At 34.3% G+C, this 22,269-nt stretch overlaps 1 protein-coding gene across 7 annotated transcripts in view; it reads right to left on the bottom strand.

Moving 5' to 3' along the window:
* RELCH (RAB11 binding and LisH domain, coiled-coil and HEAT repeat containing) overlaps positions 1 to 22,269 on the bottom strand; it is a 114,828-nt gene that overhangs the window by 69,671 nt on the left and 22,888 nt on the right. For 5 of the 7 annotated variants that reach the window (XM_019815388.3, XM_019815385.3, XM_019815386.3 and 2 more), the window contains exons 2-11: positions 20,055 to 20,144; positions 11,898 to 11,969; positions 11,731 to 11,786; positions 11,516 to 11,629; positions 9,028 to 9,231; positions 8,831 to 8,922; positions 7,912 to 8,196; positions 4,726 to 4,801; positions 3,557 to 3,652; positions 3,384 to 3,407 (exon numbers count right to left, since the gene is read on the bottom strand). In XM_019815388.3, coding sequence (XP_019670947.1) covers positions 3,384 to 3,407; positions 3,557 to 3,652; positions 4,726 to 4,801; positions 7,912 to 8,196; positions 8,831 to 8,922; positions 9,028 to 9,231; positions 11,516 to 11,629; positions 11,731 to 11,786; positions 11,898 to 11,969; positions 20,055 to 20,144 — 1,109 coding nt within the window. The remainder of the gene's footprint in view (positions 1 to 3,383; positions 3,408 to 3,556; positions 3,653 to 4,725; positions 4,802 to 7,911; positions 8,197 to 8,830; positions 8,923 to 9,027; positions 9,232 to 11,515; positions 11,630 to 11,730; positions 11,787 to 11,897; positions 11,970 to 20,054; positions 20,145 to 22,269) is intronic. The other 2 variants (XM_006938961.5, XM_003995235.6) reach the window with 1 other exon arrangement.

Below are 22,269 nucleotides of genomic sequence, written 5' to 3'. Positions count from 1 at the left end.
GGAATGCAAGGGTGGTTCAACACATGAAAAATCAAGAACATATTATACTACATCAAGAGAACGAAGGGATAAAAATCATCATCTCAATGCAGAAAAAGTATTGACAAAATTCAATACCCTTTTTTGATAAGAATATTGCAAACTAGGAACAGAAGAAAATATTCTTAATATGATAAAGGGCATTTATGAAAAACCCACAGCCAGTATCATACTCCATGGTGAAAGACTAAAAGTTTTCCCCATAAAACCAGGAAGAAGACAAAAATATCTGCTTTCTCAAAATACCTCTATTTACCATTGTACGGTAAGTCCTAGCCAGAGCAAGTAAGCAAGAGGAAGAAATAAAAGCCATCAAAATTGGAAAGAACAAAGCAAAACTCTATTTGCAGATAATGTTATTCTAGATAAAGAAAATCACATAGAATCCACCAAAACCTACTAGAACTAATAAACTAATTCAGGAAAGTTATCAGGTATGAAATCACCACAGAAATATCATTTCTGTTTCTATAAATGAGCAATGAATAATCTGAAAGGAAATTAAGGGAAAAATTCCATTTATAATACCGTCCAAAACAATGAAACATCTAGGAACAAGTTAAACAAGGAGGTGAAAGACTTGTACACAGAAAATGAGAAAATATTGCTGAAAGCAATTAAAGACATAGGTAAATAAAAAGAATTCCATGTTCATGAATTAGAAGAATTACTGCTGTTAGAATAGCAGTACTCTCTAAAGTGATCTATAAATTCAGTGCAATCCCTATCAAAATTCCAATGACCTTTACTGCAGAAATGAAAGTGGAGTATCAAATTCCTATGGAACTGCAAGGGGCTTAGTACAAAGCTACAGTAATCAAAATAGTGTGGCTGGTACAGGCATAGAGATAAGCATAAAAGACCAAAAGAATTGGTCTCACAGAACTGAGAGTCTAGAAATAAATCCAAACACCTGCAGACAAATGATTTTTGACAATGATGCCATAACTATTCAGTGGGGAAACATTTCAACAAATTGTGCTGGGACAACTGGATAATCACACGAAAAGAATAAAACTGGATCCCTGCCTCACTCCATATATAAATATAAAATGGATTAATGACCTAAATCTAAGAGCTAAAGCTATAAAACTGTTAGAAGGAAGCACAGGGATAAATAAATCTTCCTGACCTCTGACTTGTCAATAGATTCTTAAATTTGATACCAAAAACACAAGCAACAAAAGAAAAAATAAATAAATCAGACTTAATAAAAATGAAAAACATTTGTCCATCAAAGGACATTATCAAAAATGTGAAAAGACAACCTACCAAATGGAAGAAAATACTGCAAATCATATAAAAGGGTTTAATATCCAGAATTGTTCTTACTCCTATGACTCAAAAGCAAAGACAAACAACCCAATTAAAAAATGGGCAAAAGACTTACTAAAATACACTAGAAACTAATAATATTTATTGCATGTGAGATGGTGGCTCAGGGAGAGGGGAAGAGTTTTTGTTGTTTATCCTCTTACATTTAAAAAGATGTTAAACCTGGTGAATATATTACTTAATCAAAACCTTAAATCCTCTTTCTAATTAAGGAGCTAGGATATTATTATGACCAATCAGTTTACTGAAGGACATTTTAATTGTATTTGCATACCAACAAAAAGGCTTATACTGATAAGAGATTATATAAAAACTTGAGAAATAAGAAAAAGCAAAATATCCTTTAATCACAAGACCTTTTTAAAAATATATATTTAAGGAATTAAGATGAAATATTAAATAAAAATAATCTAATATCAAAGGATGAAATGAAATAAAAGTTTTGTCCTTTCATGCCCTGGGATTGGTTTCAAACCAAACCAAAATAAACTTCGTTATTTACCAATTTAATTTCAAGAAAATACAACTTTTGATACAAATGGTAAATTTTCTGATAGAATAACGTACAAATAATTAAACAGATAAACGATCACTTCTTCATGAAATTATAAGTATATATTTTTTAAATACAAAAACTAAGGTCAGCCAGAAAAGTAAACATCATACCACAAACAAAATATGTATGTATAAATACATATGCTTAACATATATATTTATATATAATGTATCTGATTACTGATGATGCAAATTCATAAATACTTCATGCAGTACAATCAGATTTTAGTGGTAGAGTCTTTTATGATAAAAAAAGGGGAAATTAAAATAAAAAAGGCTTACACTGCATCTCATAACAATTAGGCTTCTGTGATATTTTAAAGATTATATTAAGGAAATATAGTAAAAGGGATGCAAACATTAATGCATTGCATTGATTATGTTACAAGCTAAAAAAGGAAAAGAAGCTCAAACACCATTCTGCCAGGCAGAACTGCAAAACAATCTGAAATTGGACACTGATCCTTCAAGATACAGAAAATTTTCCACATGTATTAATATCTCACCACTATTTTTATATATTAGGTAAAATAAAACCACCAGTAAGAAAACAGTCTTTTAAATCTTTTTTTAAATCCAAAACACCTATAGGAATAAATGTTTTTAATATAAGTTTTACATGTAAGTCTCTACATGTAAGTCTTCTTGAGGATCAGTACAAATTTCTTGTGCTAAACAAATAATTAAGAATAAGCTTTATATGGTTTTGCCAATGCATTGTGTACCTATCATACTGTAGGTCCCATGGATTATGATTGAAATCAGTGGTAAATATTAAGAAGATGATAGAAGAAACTTATAGGATACATTCTAAAATATTCTTAACCCGTTTTTTTATTTTAAAAAATGCTGTGAACTGGAAGTCGATTTCATAAACTGAATTATTCAAGTAAATTATTAAACTTGATTACAAAGAAATCATCCACTGGCATTTAAATTAGATAACAGTAACTTTTTATTAGTCTTTTCTTGGTTAAATAGAACTCTAAAGATAACTCTCTACAGTGTGGCTCACAACAAAGGCTAAGTGTGCTAAAATATATTGGCTATTATAGTTTGGATATTTTAAGCATGTGTCAATAACAAGTTAGCTACAAGAAAAACAAAAGAAGGTACTTTCAAAAGTTACTGTAGTCAATGCTATAACTATCCTATCATCATAAGACAAGTATAATTATTGACAAATATAATAAAACTAACAATAGGTAACTACGAGTACATTTAGGAAAAAAGTTACATCATTAGTCCCAGTTAATTTTCAACACACAGGGTCTATTTTTGTAGACATATTAAGCATATCGTATCGAGAGCAGAGATCAAATAAATTAGTTAAAAAACGGACAGTATTCATGGCACATAAATGGACCTACAGTAATAGTTAGTGCTGCAGAAGCTAATGATGCTTTAAGCAAAATTGGGAAAACATGAATACCATGCAGTTTTACCGAACTCACCTGACAGAGGTGTAAAACCATTCTCTAGGAGCAGAGATGCATGCACAAAAGTAAGAATATGATTGCAAGTAATAGACTTTAACAAAATAAAAATATAACACTAAACTTCAAAATGACAAAAAATGGACAACACGATGAGATTACTGGGATGAAAACACTTTTATGTGTCTCACCTCTCTCTTTGCCAACAGCACATTAGGAACAATGTGTGGCAGGCAGCGTCCCAGCATTAACATGACACTTTTCTCACTGTCTGCAATCCGAGACACCTAGAAAAACCAAAGAATTAATAAATGATGACAGTAGTTATTATGATGACAGTGTAGAACTTCCATTTGTGATGGTACCTGAAGCTCATGCTTTAGACCCTGCCACCTCTGCTCCAAATACACATCCAAAATTCCAACTTATGATGGCAATGATAATAACAAGAACATCACCATCGTCAACAATAACTGTGTTCCCAAACAGGATCAACGTTTCCGTAAGCCAGATATGGATCGAAAACACCAGTAAGAAGCAAGGGTGAATCCAAAGAGCTCCACTAGGCTGCAGTTCTGGGAACAAGTAGGGATAACATAGGACTGAGGCAGCCTCAATGATCTTTTTTTTTTTTTTCTTGAAAAGATGCCCACATTGCTACAATCTATGATTACAGTGATAGTTTATAGAACGAAGCTGCATGCAAGAGGAGGCCCGTGGAGGTTGACCCAGTCTTGCAGGGAGGATGGCCAGAGGCCAGAAATGCATCCAAACCAGCCTCTAGCTCTTTCACGTTCTCAATGACATTGTGAAACAGAAGCCCGCGGGAGGTCAAGTGGGATCAACCACAAAACAACCAGAAAGGGAGAAGTGAGTATAAAGATAGAAAAAAATTTTCATGAAATACCCCCTCAAGACCAACCTCCCACAATTACAAAGCATTTGAGGAAACCTAATCTGAGAGCTAACAGACCCAGCAATTGAAGATAAGCATTACTAATGAAGTAAAAAATAATGGAGTAATCTAAAAATAACTAAAATATAAACAATGTGTACCCTTACATTGGTTTTCTGAATTGTACCAAAGAGAGGCATATTACCATATGTCAGTAGACATAACAAATTAAAAACAGACTACACAAAGTCAATTTAATACTAAATAAACTTTAATCCAAAGAACAGAGAAATAATCAACTATCTTCCTTGAAAGTTTAAAATTTTAGGAACTATTCTTAGAGCATTATTTTAAAAAATAGATGGGTATTTGAAATAGTCTTATCACAGTTGCTTTTGGATGAGATACTGAAAAGAAAAACCAAGTGTTTTAATAAAGTTCCAAGACAAAAATGGTATAATTTACCTCTGATCCTAAACGACTATCTGCTGACATTCGACAAAAAGAAAGTAGAGCTTGGTGGAAAGCAGGAGACAATTTCCTAGAAGAAAAATTGGATGAAAAGGGGACAATACCAAATAGTTACCACTGGCATTTAGAAGGTAAGCGGCACATTATAACTCCCATTCCTGCATTAATCCTGCCCCTCAAATGCTGACTAGATTTTTCAGCCACCAATGACTTGAAGGACACTTCAGCAGAGAATTATACAGGGGAAAAAATTAGCAGTCACTGTTGATCTTAAAGTTGTTTGATGTTATGTGAGTGAGCAGCCTGTAAATATCAATGGATCAAACCTGAAGTGTACAGCAGGTCAATGATTATAGAAAGGATTTGCAAAATCTGAAATGAGGACTTTTTTGTCTCCAATTCTCAGTGGTCCCAGAAAGGTAGATAGTGGATACAAGTTGCTGACAGGAATCAAAGTTTTGCAGCCCTATCTAATGATTAAGTGATAAACCTTAATGTTAGAAACCCACATAAAAGAGGGAAAAATTAAAATAAATGAAGCAGAGGTTCAGTCAACATTCAAGATATTTTGTAAAGAAAGTATTTTTTTGTAATTAAAAACATTAACCTATTCATGTTAAATAAATGAGGTTAAAACATTTATATTTCTTTTTTTTTTTTTTAATTTTTTTTTCAATGTTTTTATTTATTTTTGGGACAGAGAGAGACAGAGCATGAACGGGGGAGGGGCAGAGAGAGAGGGAGACACAGAATGGGAAACAGGCTCCAGGCTCTGAGCCATCAGCCCAGAGCCTGACGCGGGGCTCGAACTCACGGACCGCGAGATCGTGACCTGGCTGAAGTCGGACGCTTAACCGACTGCGCCACCCAGGCGCCCCAAAACATTTATATTTCTAAAAAGACACTAGTTTCTATGTAGTAGTATTCATAAAACATGACTGAGTTGTACTTCACGTGCTCAATCCACAAAGGGATAACACTAAAAGTTACAAAACAGAGCTTATTTAGTATACACTACAAAGTGGCATTCAGTAATTTCTATGATGACAGTTAGAGTAATGTACCAAATTTGAGTCTATTTGCTCATTTATGTTCCTTTTCCCGTATTCTTTCAGGAGACTCTCCCATAATCCATTGAACTGCCCAAGCGAGAAACCACAAATCAGCCTTTATCTCTCCCTTTCTTTTAACCTCAAATCCAACCAAGCTTTTACCTTTTATCTAAAATTCTACCCGCTTCTTTCTAGTACAAGTCAGGCTTACTCATTTCTTACCTGGATTCTTCCAACGGATGCCCTGTTAGTCTTCTTTCTACCAGTCTTGCTACCTTCCAATCACCTCTACCTCAGAGGACTCTCTAAAACTTAGATACCATCATGTCCCATGAGGTAAAATGGCTTATATGTCTTAGTCTCTGCTTAAACCTTACTAGATTCTTCTTAGTTCCCCAAACGTGCGGTATTCTCCTCTCCTCCCTGAGAGGGAACACCCTTCCTCCTACCTCTTTGTCTGGTTAACTCCTACTTGGTTGTTAGGTCTCAGGTTAGACACTTCTTCCCTGAAACCTTTCCTGCTCTGATGACTAGCTTAGGTGCCCTGATTGTGTGTTCCCAAAGCAAGCTGCACTTCTCTTACATTACTATTTTTCATACTTTATTATGATTGTCTGATTGCTCGTCTCTCACACTATAAGGTTTGTGACTGAAGGGCACAGCATGTTTTGCCTTCCACTATATTCCTTGTTGATACCACCTGGCACATAGTTAGTTAAGGGCTAAAAAAATTAGTTGAACAAATTGAACGACCATCTTTCTCTAAGAAAGAAACGGAACAAAAGAAACAAACGGAAGTACTCCTAAATACTAAAGAACTACTACAAATGCCATTATGGTTGCATATCATAACAGATTTTTATGACTCTATCTTACCCTACTAGAAAAAAAATGTACCTTGAGGACTGGGCCATATCTACTTCAACTCTGTAACCTCCCTTATACCTAAAGAAAAAGTATGGCTAGTAGGTACACAAAAGATTGTGGCTCATCAGTGGAGAGATTTTCTTAAAAAAATAAAATACAAAAATCACATACTTCTTACTAACAATGAGTAAAGTCTAAAAGAAATCAGTCATGCTTTCCTATTATACCCCAATATTAGGTGTAATATCCATCTATTCAATAGGAAGAGGAGGGGTGCCTTAGGTGGCTCAGTTAGTTAAGCGTCAGACTCTTGGTTTCAGCTCTGGTCATGATCTCACGGTTCGTGAGTTCAAGCCCTGCACTGGGCTCTGTGCTAACAGTGCAGAGCCTGCTTGGGATTCTCTCTCTCGCTCTCTCTCTCTCTCTCTCTCTCTCTCAATCTCTCTCTGCCCCTCCCTGGCTTGCTTGCTCTCTCTCTCTCTCTCTCAAAAATAAATAAATAAACTATAAAAAAAAATAGGGAGAGGAAGCATGACTGTGTGGTTCAGAATACACCATAGGATATTTGTGAGGATTAAATAAATTAGGATACATAAAGAATTTAGAACTGTGCCTAAAACATAAAAAAGAGTATAGTAAATATTCTTTTCTTAAAATGACTTTTTCATATTACAACCTAAAAACATTTTTAATTATATTCTCTCCTCCACTGGAAAACCTGGATCGTAAAAGGGCAGGTGCCATTATTTTCTCATCAAAGTTCAATCACTGAGACCCAACAAAAATTAAATGAATCAAGAGGATATTAATAATACAATATTAGTAATGGGAGCAGACACAGGAGAAAGGACTAGGAGCAGAAACAATTCCCCTATTTACATTGGTAACTGTAATACCAACAGCTCATACTGAGTCTGTTAATGACTGGATAGAGAAAAGTTAAAAACCAACCACTACCAGTGCTTAAAGCACATAGAACATACATATTATTTTATGAGTTTAAGTACTTGGCTAGGATAGAAGCTACCCCATTTATGTTCTAATCCTCTTTAATATAATTTCACTTAGTAATGACTTTGTGATAGGTTTTTTTTGCTGTTGTTTGGTTTTTTTGAGACATGTACTTTGCTATGTGCTCATTTCATGACAAATTGTAAAAGCTCATACACGTGACCTGCAAAATAAACAATGAAGCTCCTCCAGTTTGGCAAGAAACAAAATACATGAAAGATGCACTTCATGACACAGGATGCATACCAACCTATTGGGTTTATCAAAATGGACTGTGTTTTTACTTGATGGAGAAGAAGAGGGCATTTCTTCTCTTTCTCTCCTGGGGAGAGAACTTGGGAAATTCTCCTTAGGAATAGCGGAATCCACTTCATCTGATTTTGAGAGATGGATATCCTTGTCTTTTTCCTTGTCTGAACTATTTATAACTGGATTCTGTCCAGTGTCTTCAGAGTCTTTATGATCCAAAGAAGGCTGAACAGAGTCACAAACCACTGGGATGGCAAAGTGTTCATTTTTGAGGAAGTCCATTTCACTGTAGAAAGAAAGAGAAATTATCAGAGAACAAGTATATTTCTTAAAACTTTGGCAAGAGCATAAACCTCGCAATAGATTTAATTCATTAAACATATAACATATTAACAGAAAATTGGTTGGCAACTGATTAATCTTTTCTGTACCATATACACGAATGCTTCATATACCTAAAAGTATAGCTACAAACTCAATGAAGCATAAAAATAGGCCTTATAAACTCTGCTTTGAACTGGCACTTTTCTGTATTTGCAAAATGAGAAAAACTGCATCCAACCCACAGGATTACAAGAAGGATTAATGAGATAATCTGTGGGAAATATTTACAACATTAGTGTGAGGGAGTTATTAATACTGACACAACTAATAAACACTATCTTATTCCTTGGTTCCAAGAGTTAATCAATTATATGATTACTACAATTACTTAATAACTTTTGCAGGGGGTGGGGGGAAGAAGATATTAAATATATAAAGCAATTAAAAGACATTTTTTCAGAAGTATTAGAATATGAAAAATTATGAAAAAATATGAAAAATATGAAAACTGAAATGTTATCTTATATATTTATATAACGTGCCAATTTCTTTTAAATCTTTAAGAGATTTTTTAGAAATGATGATTAAGTACTAACCTTTCAAGTCTTCTGATTTGCTCCATCAAAGACCATTTCTCACTATTTAATAAACTAATTTTATCTTCTAATTTCTGTACTAGCAAGGAGTTCTAAAATCAAAATGGGAGAAAAACAGAAACTCAAGATCTCATAGCATGCTTTTACACAGTTTAAAAACTTTTTGTGGACTTGACTAGTTAGTTAGTATTACTCACTTCTACAGTCTGAGGAGTTTCAAGGCTTGGAGGAAGGTTGCCTAAAACTGGTGTAAGAGCCTCTAATTCATCTTCTTCTACGCCACTGGCCACATCCACAAGATCTTTCCCAGTCACCTGATGGTTTCCAAAATCTCGGTAGAGTTGCAGTAAGTCTGGAGGTTTTGGAATGTTTAATCCTACATCATCCCATAGTTCAAAATCCTAAAAGATAAATAATAACAACATTAAAAAAAAACTATGATGAAATTTTATCCTGCATTTTTGAGATTCATTTTATTCCTTACAGGCTAATATCTTGAAAACCCAACTAATCATAATGTTGTTGTAAGGTCAAAGTGTGAGGTCCAAGTAGGTAAACAACACTGTTAACTTATCTTACATCTATCTTCCACTGTCTAATATTGTTCTTGTAAGTTTCTCCACGTTCTAGGTAAACAGGTTTAACTGTTTTAGATGTCAAATTGTTGCACATTTTATGAAATCTTTTTATGAAATCTCTCAAAAACGTTAACTCTTAACTTTTAAATTGCGTTAATTTTCAACTTATAAAATATACTTAAATATTTGCATGAAATCATAGAACATGTCTATATGAAGAAAATCTTAGTTCATAAATTGTACCCATTATTTACAAGTAAACTCATTGATGGCATTAATTTTGTTCTTCCTTTATTATTCTAAACTACATAAATTTAGTGTAATCTCTGGTGGGTAAGCAAGCAATTTAATCTGCTTGCTTTCTTGTTATAGCTGTTTGAATCTAATTTATATTATTTTTCTTAAAAAATTTTTTTCTAAGTTTATTTATTTATTTTGAGAGAGAGAGAGTGTGCACAAGTGGGGTAGGGGCAGAGAGACAGAGGGAGAGAGAATTCCAAGCAGGCCTTGCAATATTAGCACAGCGCGACATGCAGCTGGAACTCGTGAACCATGAGATCCTGACCTAAGCAGAGATCAAGAGTTGGATGCTTAATTGACTGAGCCGCCCAGTTGCCCCTAATCTAATTTATATTATTAAAAATGCTTTCAACAATTTTCAGAATCCAAATAGCTGCTCTTTGGTTTGCTGTACATAAAGCATTCTCTTGAATTCAGTCTAACACAATTTTATTACTAAAGTACAAAAAGGCATAGCACCTCAAACATTCTAAGGGCAAAGATTTTTTTGAAGAGCTTTATAAAATTCCAGAGTAATCAATCACATGCAAATATATTGTCCTATCATTCTTTCTCTAATACATCAAAATTTAGTACTAATTTGGTATCTTGTAACTTATTTATTTATAATTTATTTGGGAAACCTTCTTTGAGAAACTATGCCATATTCATCTGAATGTTCTAAATGTGATACTCTTATTCCTTTGAGACTTTACTTGAATAATGAAAATAGCCATTATTGACGTTTAAATCTGAAGCAGATATAAGGCAGGTATTAAAAGTGGGGGCTTTGGAGAAATCAGACTCAAGTATGAAATTCCTGTCTCCATTTATTACTGTTATAAATTAACTGGAAACTTAAACATATCATCTGTAAAATGGGTATACTTACCTCTGAGGATTTTTGTAAGGATAAAATAAAATGTATATTAAGGTCTTAACACAGTGCTTGGCTTACAACAAGAGCTAAACAAATTTAAGCTTTAAAAAATTTATTAAATGACTATTGCACATATGATTCAAATGTCCATTCATTCATCTATATTCAACAAACATTTATTGGATATCTACCAGGTGTTTAGAAAAAGGAATAAAATATTGTTGCCATTCAGGGGCTTTCACCATCCAAGAGTGAGGACATAAAGAAAGTATCATATGTACTATAATTAAAGAACTGTCAAGAATTGAGAGAGGAGAAAGTTTCTATCTTGAGGCAGAAGGAAAGATCTTGGAAAGGTGATGACCTGTGTGCACTCTCATGGAAAAAGTTTAGGTATTTACAAGGCACATGGCAACAAGGGGACAGGGGAACTAATTGTATTTCAGCGACAAGGGGAAAGAACGAACAAAAGCACAAAACTCCGAAGGAACCAGATATGTTGAGGGGGATGCCAGCCCTTCTGTTTGGCAAGATTATAATAAACAGGCAAAAGCTAATTTTGGTGAGGCAGGTGGCGGATAAGCTAAAACAAAAGTTGAGAGTGCTTTGGAGTTTAGAATTGATAAGGAAGGATTTAAAGTAGTAGGTAGGAGATGGCTGACGTGAAAACAGAGCTGTTTAGAAGGCGGAGATCTTAATGAGATGAAATAGATGTAGTGGGAGCAAGACAGTGACAAAGTGGAGTGTGGCAATGGGAGGATGACCAAAAGAATACTCGACTGTGCGGGTGCACAAGTGTCTGGTAACTAGCATTATAGAAGTTTACTGTATGACTTCTAGAAAACTAAAGAAACTAGGTAAAAAAGAAAGTAAGTACGTTGTAAGTGAAAAAGGAAACAAATCATTGTCCAAAAAAAAAAAAAAAAAAAAAAAAAAAAGTAATTGTACCTGATCATCATTTTCATCTGAAAAGGTTATTGATGTAAGCTTGTAGTTATTCTTCAATAAAAATTCATTGACTAAGAAGTTTAGAGCTCTCTTTTCAAGAGGTTTGATTGGTTCCTACAGGCAAAATAAAAGATACAATACTATAAGCGTCCTTCCATCAATACTTGTGCTACCATTTTATGTGGAAGATACTTTTAGGTCTGTCATTCACCCACCTGAATTTCAGGACTTGATTTGTAATTTTTTCGTTCCTGTAAAGGAACTTCATGTTCTGGTGGAAGAAAATATAAATAATACTTTACTACTTTACATTTGAAAATATCTCAGCTACTTCTACATCGTCAAAGTAGAAAAAGTCTCAAAAAAGTTTTATGTACACCACCTGCAGCCTTTGTCAGGTTGGCTCGGAGGGCCTGAATGGTCTCCTTGGCTTTCCGTAGTTCAAACTCCAGGACTGGACAGGGATTTGGAATAAACACACACAGGCATCCAACCAAGAAAGGGGAAACAAAAATAAAAAAATAAAAAGCAAGGATGGGTATGAAAAAAAAATACAATCTGTATTGAAAACAGAAAGCATGCAATCTTTATGAAATTTGTGAACGCATGCAGCAGAGTTGGTTTGCAAGCAAACTGGTGAATGTTTTCCATAGTTTTAGAATTCAGGGGGATTGTTGATCAAATGTTCTAGCTGTCTGACAAGGAATAGGTCTATTTAAAAATAAAATCTATGGCATACTCTCATTTAGGTAAACAAAAATAGTAGTCATCTGGGTGCTTGTACTCCCTCACTGGAGGTAAGAAAATGCAACGGAACGTTTTCAGGTGACATAGTTTAGGGGAAAAGACAAAAACTTAGATCAAGTCCAAGAAAATATACTTAAAAAAAAGTTAAGGGTATTTTTAAATGCATTATATACAATAATGTTATAAATCAATATACAGAAACATTAATGAATATATCCCTTCATTAAGATATTGAAGAAATACGGTTTAAATATTTAACAAATGCTGTCATAGCTGTAAGTTTTTCTACCAACAAATGTCTGTTTTCTACAAACAAGCATAGATATGTTAAACACATATCTCAAAAAATGTTCCTATGGGTTTTAGGTTTCATTTAAAGCCAAAGGGTAGAAACAGTCTGTCTTTCAATTTTTATTTAAGACCATTCTAAAGTAAATGTGTTAATTCTAAATGCAGAGTACCTAAGGATACTAAGTAAAATTAGGTAGGATTTCAAAGTTTCTGATAACTCTCCAAATAGATACCTCTTCATGTTAAGAGATACTAACTAATGAAACTCAAAGATTTCTCTTGTTATTGATAAGATAAACATGAATCTGAGGAAACATTTTTAAAAGCTCTTTAAAATGTTTCATCATAAGCAAGATTTAACTATATGTGTCGTTACTGGGAACTGTCTTTAAAATACATAACTATTGCTCTGAAGAAAAAGCAAGCTTAACTGCGGGGGGGAGAAGCCATTTCCATGAAGTAAAGCTCTGGGAAAATTAAGTGATCTTTCTCACAACTAGATATTTAAAAATTATAGTATTTAAATAGTTCTGCATAAAATCCAGCAAATTAAAAAATTTAAAGATGGCAAGTTTTTCCTGATTGGCTAATAAACAGAAAAAGAAGATGGCAATGAGATGCTCTCAGAGACAATACAGCTATAAAAATATATGGAAAAATTAGGATTCACTCAGTTTGCATATTTCCATTAAAAACTTAAGATGTAATTGAATCACATCTAGTACATGAAGGCCAATTATTTTGATGCACAGAACTTCACTGCAGCAACATGAAAGCACAACTAAAAGTCAGATGACATGTATGTTACTTCTTTTTTGGTAGTTAGCAATGCTGATCTGCAAACATTTCTGTGCAACAAAGTTAAAACATTTTTCCTAAAACTTACACTTCTGGAAACAGAGTTTGTGTTTAAAATCCGACTGCACACATTCAGTGTGTAAGTACAAAACAGGTTTAATTTCAAAGCTCTAGGTAACTGATTTGGATCTAAAAATACTTAACTATGCCTTACGTAAAATCAGTATATGTATTATGCTTTCAGTATCACTTACAATTTACTAAGACATATTACAGAACAATTGCAGATCAGAAATGCCTGCACCAGAATGATAGAAATATGAAAAAAATAAATTAAAAAAAAAAAGGTTAAAACACAAACTGTGAAAAACTCAAATTCAATTGGTGAAAAGTTTAGGTGACTAAGAGCAAAACATTGAATGATCAAGGCACAGAAAGCCAGAAAAACCCATGTCAGACGGCAAGAATTTATATTTTTATGCACATCTACAAATACATTGCCAAATGTCACTAAAAGTTACCAATGCTTTGAAAAGATAGTGCTTATCAAAATGAATTCACTCTGCTGCATGTTTCTTAATATACAATATAGACTTTGAAAGACAAAGGCATATATATTTGAAGCTATAGGACATTTCTATAAAGGCACAGTATGATCAAGTAATTGCAGTTACATGAGAAAGTTTCACAAGAAAGTCTAAATAGTTATATTTACACATATACGAATTTGTCTCTTCTTTATTAAAAAACACTGGATTAAAGCTTAAAATTAAATATTCTATAAAGAGATAAATTGTACCAAAAGAGATACATTGTACCAAATAACCTCCAAGTATTTTTCACATATTTTAATTCTTCATAAAAATGTTTGAGGATGTTTACGTTTGTAAACAAACAAACAACAACAACAACAACAACAGAAAAACACTGTAGGAACCAACTACCAACCTGCTCACTCCACTATCTCAAATCGTCTACGAGTAGCCTAACCCTACTGAAGGCAACTTTATTGGAACTAAAGTAGTAAGTGCAAAGGTGTAGGTATATTCTAATATTACATATTACAATCTTACCAAAATAATTAATGATTGCCAGTATAAACAACTCTAGAGTGGTTGTAACTGCTATTTACCAACGAGGGTTGGAGTACTGGTATTCTACCAGAGGTATCTGAGTGCTGCAAGATCATGTTCTCATGACTTTACATAAAGGTAAAATGTTAAATTTCAAAGCAGGAAAAAAAAAAAATCAATCCTTTGTGGCCCAATCAATGTATCACTATGTATCACAAATATATTGAAATATTTGCTAGTCTAGGATATTTTGGCACAGAACTCAAAATATTATTTTAGAAAATTTTTTCCATAACTCTGATATAACTCTGATCAGAGTCAAGTATTTCTTCATTCCTGTTCCTGTTCATTGTTGAAGAGTCCCAATCAACAGGGCTGAGCCAAGGTCCTTGCCATGGTAGACATGAAACCGTCTTCTTTCAAGTCAGAATTTCCTGGTTTATTTTTTTTTCAAAGAGATTTAACTTCATAATAAAATACCACTTCCCCATTTTTTTTTTTAATGTTTATTTATTTTTGAGAGAGAGCATGAACAAGGGGAGGGGGCAGAAGGAGAGGGAGAGAATCCCAAGCAGGCTCCATGATCAACACAAAGCCGGACATGGGGCTCAAACCCACGAACCGTGAGATCATGACATGCGCCAAAGTTGGACGCTCAACTGACTGAGCCAGGTACCACAACTATTTCCCCATTTTTATTACTTATTTTATTATCCCAGGAACAGTTCTAAGAAATAGGAAAATTCTTTTAAGAATATGAGTTAAAATACAAATCTATTCCTAAAATGATACAAAAATCGTAAGGCAGTACCATCACTACCCCTCCGGGGTTTAGAGAATTCTCCCTGCCTATTATAAATGTCAGAAAGGAATACTACTTACTGTTAGGCAAGACTAGTAGATAGTGAAAAATAAATGAATGGAAGCAAGACGCAATCTCCATAGTTTATAAACATTTAGTTTTCTGTTCATCCTCGTGAGAACCTGCTCAGGTTCTCTCATAGAATCCTCTGTCACTCATCCCAAAGCTGATGTTTTTCAGGGTACTATCTTTGGTCCTTTTCTTACCCTACATATCCCACTGGATTGATATTTACTCTTATGGTTTTAACTGTGACAACTACTCCGAAGATTCAAAAATCTTTAAACCTTTTCCCAAAGATACAGTCCTACCTAATTATCTCGAGGACATGCCCACCTGAATGTCTCATAGGTTTTGAATTTGATTCTATCTAAATGAATTTCATCCTCCTCTCAAATCTGCTCTCCTTCTTCCTCCTGCAGCCTCTCTCCATTAATGGCACCACTATCTATCCAGATGCCCAAACAGGAAACCTGGAGATTACTCTTCACTTATCCCTTGTGCTTACTCAGTCCACATTTATTAAATGTCCAAGCCATATTAATTCCAACCCTTGAATAACCCTTTAAAAAGCTATTCACCTCAATTGTCTCTGCAATTGTCCTAGTTCAGACCTTTATGACTTATCATATAAATTACAACACCCTAGGGGTGCCCAGGTGGCTTAGGTCAGTTCAGCATCTAACTCTTGATTTTGGCTCAGGTCATGATCTCACAGTTGGGAGATCAAGTCCCATGTCGGGCTCCATGCTCATCGTATAGCATACTCGGGATTCTCTCTCTCTGCCCCTCCCCAGCTCGTTCTTCCCTCTCTCTCAAGTAAATAAACTTAAAAAAAATCATAACACCCTATAACCATATTAAAAGCTTGTTGCCTTTAAAGCCTTGTTGGAGCATCTGTCCCATTTCAAATCACGCAAAATCATAAAGATTTAAGTAAGGCTCAAAATAAGAAAAACAAAATGTATTACTAATAGGAAGTATAGATCATCTGTACCACGAGAGAAATACATAAGAAAGAGACAAATGGGCTTATTTAATCTGGTAAATCTGGATATGTATTCTGCAGGCCAAGAGTTAAGGGATGAGAGGGCTATTGATGCTCCTTCTTCGTCAGGGAACAGGCCAGGTTATTTCCCAGGCAAAAATCAGATCATTTTAGAATGTATACTGGATTATGTAAGCTTTGTAAAGGCTTCAAATGTCTACTTTGTTGGTTATTGTTAACAGAACAGCATAATACCTTGAGTAGAGTAAGCACTCCACAAATATTAGTTGAATGAATGGATATTCAGAGACTCTGATGCTAAAAGATAGATCATGTGAAACTGAGACAGGGTTATCCATGGTTCCAAAATTAACAAGGTCCTTACCACAGTCTCTAAAGTACTGAATATTTATTTATATTACAGATACGGACATTTTCAGGACCAATTCCTTGACAGCAGAAACTTTATCTATTTCATGCTTCTATATCTAGTGCCTAACACATAGCAGATGCTTAGAATGTCTAAAATAAACTTTAAAATGGCAGTCTCAACATTTAAAATAGACATGTCCCTTGCTATCTTTAAGAAAACTTGAAAATTTAAGGGGTGAACTGTATACGTACTAACACTATATTTCTTTAATAACATACAGAACGCTAAGGTTAATAAGCTCATTTTGGTTTGGTGTCTACTACTTTTTAATTCATTTTTATGTGAAAATTTACACTTCTAAATTCAGAAATGGAAAATATTTAAAATGAAAAGCTTTTTAAAAATTTACTTCTTTTAAAACAAAATGGCTATGTTGAAATCATCTTGTATGGGAAAGACATGATTCTGCTATCCATATGAATGTACAGATGGGTTAAAGTGACAGGCTGATAATAAAAGATATATCGTGGGCTCTGGAATAAAAACTTATGTCCTGATCCCTTATCATACAGAGGCTACTGGGCAAATTTGTTAATCGTGATGAGCCTCAGTTTTCTGATCTATAAAATAAGGATATCATGACCTATTCTTCAGGACTGTTAACAAGATTAAATAAATAAAATATTTTACACAAAGCACTCCAGCACAGTGCCTGGCACAGAGCAGATGCTCAAGAAACATTAGTTCATTTTGAGATGTCTTCCTCTTTGAAGAAAACCTATACAGACTTGAAAAAATAACCAGATTTTTAAATTTAGGAAAAGGATGGTAAGAATGATGCTGAAAATGAACTCAAATCGATACCTGTGTTACCTATAAACTCCTTCTGCGCAAGATGAGTATAGAAAAATTTAATAAAGACATTTCTGTTCTTTCTTAGTGAGGTTTACATGGGATCCAGTCACAGATGACAGAATCTTTTCTGGATTATTGGTCTTTTGATAAGCTTTTTAGTTACTACCAATGATTAGCAAAGAGTCAAAAATCTTTTTGAAAATGGGAACTGTGATTAATTGAAACTTTTTCGTAAAGTGTCACCCACATATCACATACTAGGTTCAATAATAGGCAATGGTACAAAAGCTAGGTCTAAATGCTACTCTCTTGTAACACGTTTTCCTTCCCTTTTCCAATGAAGATGAAAGATAGCATTTATTTACATATTAGCACTGTATAATGATCAAAAATTACCTTATCTCCCCAAACCTAGACACAGAGTATAATCTTTAGATTAAAACTACAACGTCAAAACCACCATGTATTTACAACATTTCATTCTTAGTTATGTTTGGTTATATAACATTTTGCTTTTACATCAATGTTTCCCCTAAACAGAAACACTAAAATACCTAAATAATGAGAATAATGATGAACCCCTTAAATCTGACTAAATCTAAAATTTAGGTTTTCGAAATTAAAGGAAATAAGATAATTATGTGATCAATTTTGGGGTAGGAGTTACTTTCTAATTACATAACCATTTGAACAATAACACAATGTACAAAACCAGATATATTTGATTAGTCTAATAAATTACCATGTATTTAATATTTAATATATAACAGAAAATATCTAACATCTAACATATACTATATAATTATACAACACAATACTTAACAAATACTAAAATAAGTAAGATAAATAGTCCCCAAAGTATTCAAATAATTTCCATTTAATCTGTTAATTTTAAGATATTACTGATGTGATTTATTGTTTTGATACAACAGTCAATAAATAATGCTTATGACTAAATCATGATTTCACATAGGGAGCCACATTAAACTCTTCCAGTGACTTCCCCCATTCAATTGATATTGCTACCATTTACACTGCTGAATCCTCTTAGCTTCTGCTAAACTGAAAACAGTTTCATCAGTTTTGTTTCCTAAGACATACAATATCATCTGAGATTTAAAATTATTCATTATTTCTATTCTTGAGCAATGAATGAAAATCATATATTGAAATGTCATTTTTAATTAGGTCAAACCTCATTCTTCCTGCTAAGAGGTAGTGTATTGGACAGTCAGTGTGGGCTCTGTTGCTGGGCTATCTGCATTTAAATTCTAGCCCTGCCACTTAAGTCTTATATAATCCCTCTGAGTGTCTTCAGTTTACCGGGGAGGAGAGGATGATGACAACCCTGTAAAGTCAATGAGTTAATACACATTTAGAACAGTGATTAGAATAGAGCAAGTGCTACATAAAAATTGGCACTCACTTTTATTCATAATGACCGTGAAAGGTAAATATTTGGTAGATCGTAATAAACTTCTCACAGTAAATGGAAGAAAAATTCAACAGAGTTGGTCTAGAAAGGAACCCTTATTATGGGTATTCCCAGACATTATGGATATTCCCTGATCCCATACTGCCCCCATGGGCTCCATCTGTCCCATGTGGCATCCCTCTTGTACCAGGAGGGTTCACCATTCTGGTGGAGAGCAAAATACCTAACTGATGTCTGTCTGCTTTCCCCATCTAAGAACCAATGTTCTACGAAAACTACAATTCCTATAAAGCACTCAAGAATGACTTCAATTACAGATAGCCACAGCTTTGAGGCACCGGACAGGTACCAGCTATTTGGACGCTAAAGGAGCCAAGCCTGCTACATTGGTAATTTTCTGGATGGACCCCGACCAGAATCCTACTGGCTTCATTAGATGAGGGCAGAACACAGTGAGTACAAATTGGTCTTCTGAAGTTCTTACAGATACAATGGTGCTGCCTAGAAGGCAGAACTGATGGGAAGGTGGAGATGGGAAGGAGATTGGTATGAATAACCAAGCATTTAGAAAGAGTGTTGGTCTTCTTATTGGAATAAACAAGGTCCTGGAGGCCTCTGCTGTGCCACATATTAACCCTTTATTTTCTGGCACAGAGGAAGGTCAAGGGAAATTTCTGGAGGGATGCTGCGAAGACTAAGGAGCATTTACACGTCTCAAGACAAAGTTTTATTGACCAACCAGCACGGAAGTATTTCAACCAATTTTCACAGTCAGTAGTGTTGTGTTGATATGTAACACCTAAATATCAGCTCTGGTTTGGAAGATCAAAGGAAACGGTTTTACACCAGTTAGAGAAGTACATGGTTGTCAACTGTTGCCCATAAGCAGAACTAAGCAAATTTTAGGTATGCATAACCAGAAATGCACAGCAAGACTGGGAGAGGAAGCTGGGGATTAGGATGTTCCCTATAGCCAATAAATCAGTGACATAACTTTGGTATTACCTTTTATAATTATATTCATATACCAAACTGTAGAAGGAAGAGAATTCCTCAAGTCATTTTATTATTTCTTGAATGTGAAAGAATCCAAATCTGTCTTTACAATGTTACCCACCTGCCACTCTTTCATCTGTTTCCCTGTTTCCATCATCTGAGTATCTTGCAAAGTCTAAAGAATCAAGAGTACTGATGCTCCCAGCTCGATCTGTAATAATGAGAAAAATAAAAGAAATTTATTTTTATTTAATTGTCAAGATAAAACACTAGAAATCACTTACCTATGATTATTATCAGTTAATAAAACTATGATTCTAAATTCTACTAAAACAGGGACGCCTGGGTGGCTCAGTTGGTTGAGCATCCAACTCCTGATTTCTGCTAGGGCCATGGGATCGAGCCCCATGTCAGGCTCCACATGTGGAGCTTAAAGTCAATCTCTCTCTCTCTCTCTCTCTCTCTCTCTCTCTCTCTCTCTCTCTATCTCTCTCTCCCTGCCCCTTGCTCCTGTTACTGCTCTCTCTCTCTAAAATAAATAAATAAATTTTACTGAAACAATAAACTAAGGTAAAAGTGCTCACACCAATTAAACTATTTTCTTTTTAAGTTTATTTATTTATTTTGAGAGAGAGCACACCAGCAAGGGAGGGGCAGAGAGAGGGAGAGACAGAATCCCAACCAGGCTCGACACTCAGTGTGGAGCCCAGCTCAGGGCTCAGTCTCACGTGAGATCATGACCTGAGCTGAAATTAAAAGTTTGGCGCTTAACCAACTGAGCCACCCAGGTACCCCTCAATTAAACTACTTTAAAATAACTAAAGTTTCCCTGCTCCCAACTCTGGCTAACTCCTTAACAATGTGCACACAGGCAGATTGCAACCAGTCCTGTTAAAGACAAAAAACAAAACAAAACAAAACAAAACAAAACTGAAATGAAATTTGAGCTACTCTCTGAGAGTTTGCAGACTGAATTCTAGAAAATAATTTCCAATGAAAAAAACACTTTTTGAAAAAATATAACAACATAGCACACATTTGTCCACCATACAGTCCAAAACTACTTCATACACAAGAACCAGTACAATGTGACCCAGTCTCAAGACTAAACACAATCAATGAGGACCAACCCGAAGATAATCCAGATATTGGAGTTAATAGACTAAGATTTAAAAATAACTACTAAAACTATGTTCATGAAGTAGAAGAATATGTGCATACAATGAAAAAAAAGGAGAAAAGTCTTAGCAGAAAAACAGAGAATATCAAAAATACCTATGGAAATCCTAATATAGGAAATTATCTGAAATTTAAAATCCTCTAAACAGTTTAATAACAAAATGGAAATAACTGAGGAAGGAGTCAATGACCTTCAAGATAGATGAATAGACATTATACAATCTTAAGAACAGAGAGGAAAAAAAAGATTAAAAAAAATTAAGAGCTCAGGGACCTATGGGAAAATAATGAAAGATCTGATAAATGTGAAACTGGGGTCAACAATAGGTAAGACAAGAGATGGGACAGATACAAATTCAAAAAGCTCAAAAAACACTAATGAAGTTAAAGAGAACAGAAATTAGGCACATCATAATCAAACTGCTGAAAACCAAAAATAAAGAAGAGAAGATATTAAAGGCAGCCAGAGAAAAATATTATTTTACATATAGGGGAACAGCAGTTTGAATGACTGCTGATTCCTCATAAAAACCCCATGAAACCAAAGATATCCAGATTGAAAAGGAAGAAGTACAACTATTTCTATTTTAAATATAAAAAAACTATGGAATCCACTAAAAGATAATTAGACCTAAGAAGTAAGTTTCTAAAAGTTGCAGAACATAAGATCACACAAAATTCAAATTTTTAGATACTAGCAATGAACAATCCTAAGGCAAAAAAAAAAAAAATTATTTTTGAATTTCATTTCCGGGATGCCTGGGTGGCTTAATTGGTTAAGTGTCCAACTTAGGCTCAGGTCATGATCTTGCTGTTCATGAGTTCAAGCCCTGCATTGGGCTCTGTGCTGACAGCTCAGAGTCTGCAGCCTGCTTTGGATTTTGTGTCTCCCTCTCTTTCTCCCTTCGCCTTCTCATACACTGTCTTTCTCTCTGTCTCAAAAATAAATAAACATGAAAAAAATTTTAAAAAATCCATTTCCAATAACATACAAATAAAATACTTAAGAAAGACACCCCAAGCTCAGAGATGAGAAGATCCATCCATGTTAGCGCAGCAAAAATCCTTAATACACAGATTCAATGGAAACCTTGCAATCCCTATTTTAAAAAAATCTTTGCTGAGGGGCGCCTGGGTGGCTCAGTCGGTTAAGCGGC

The sequence above is a fragment of the Felis catus genome, chromosome D3 (assembly GCF_018350175.1).
Source record: "Felis catus isolate Fca126 chromosome D3, F.catus_Fca126_mat1.0, whole genome shotgun sequence".
In the NCBI taxonomy this organism is placed as follows: Eukaryota; Metazoa; Chordata; class Mammalia; order Carnivora; family Felidae; genus Felis; species Felis catus.
This window is presented reverse-complemented; position numbering and strand designations above follow the sequence as displayed.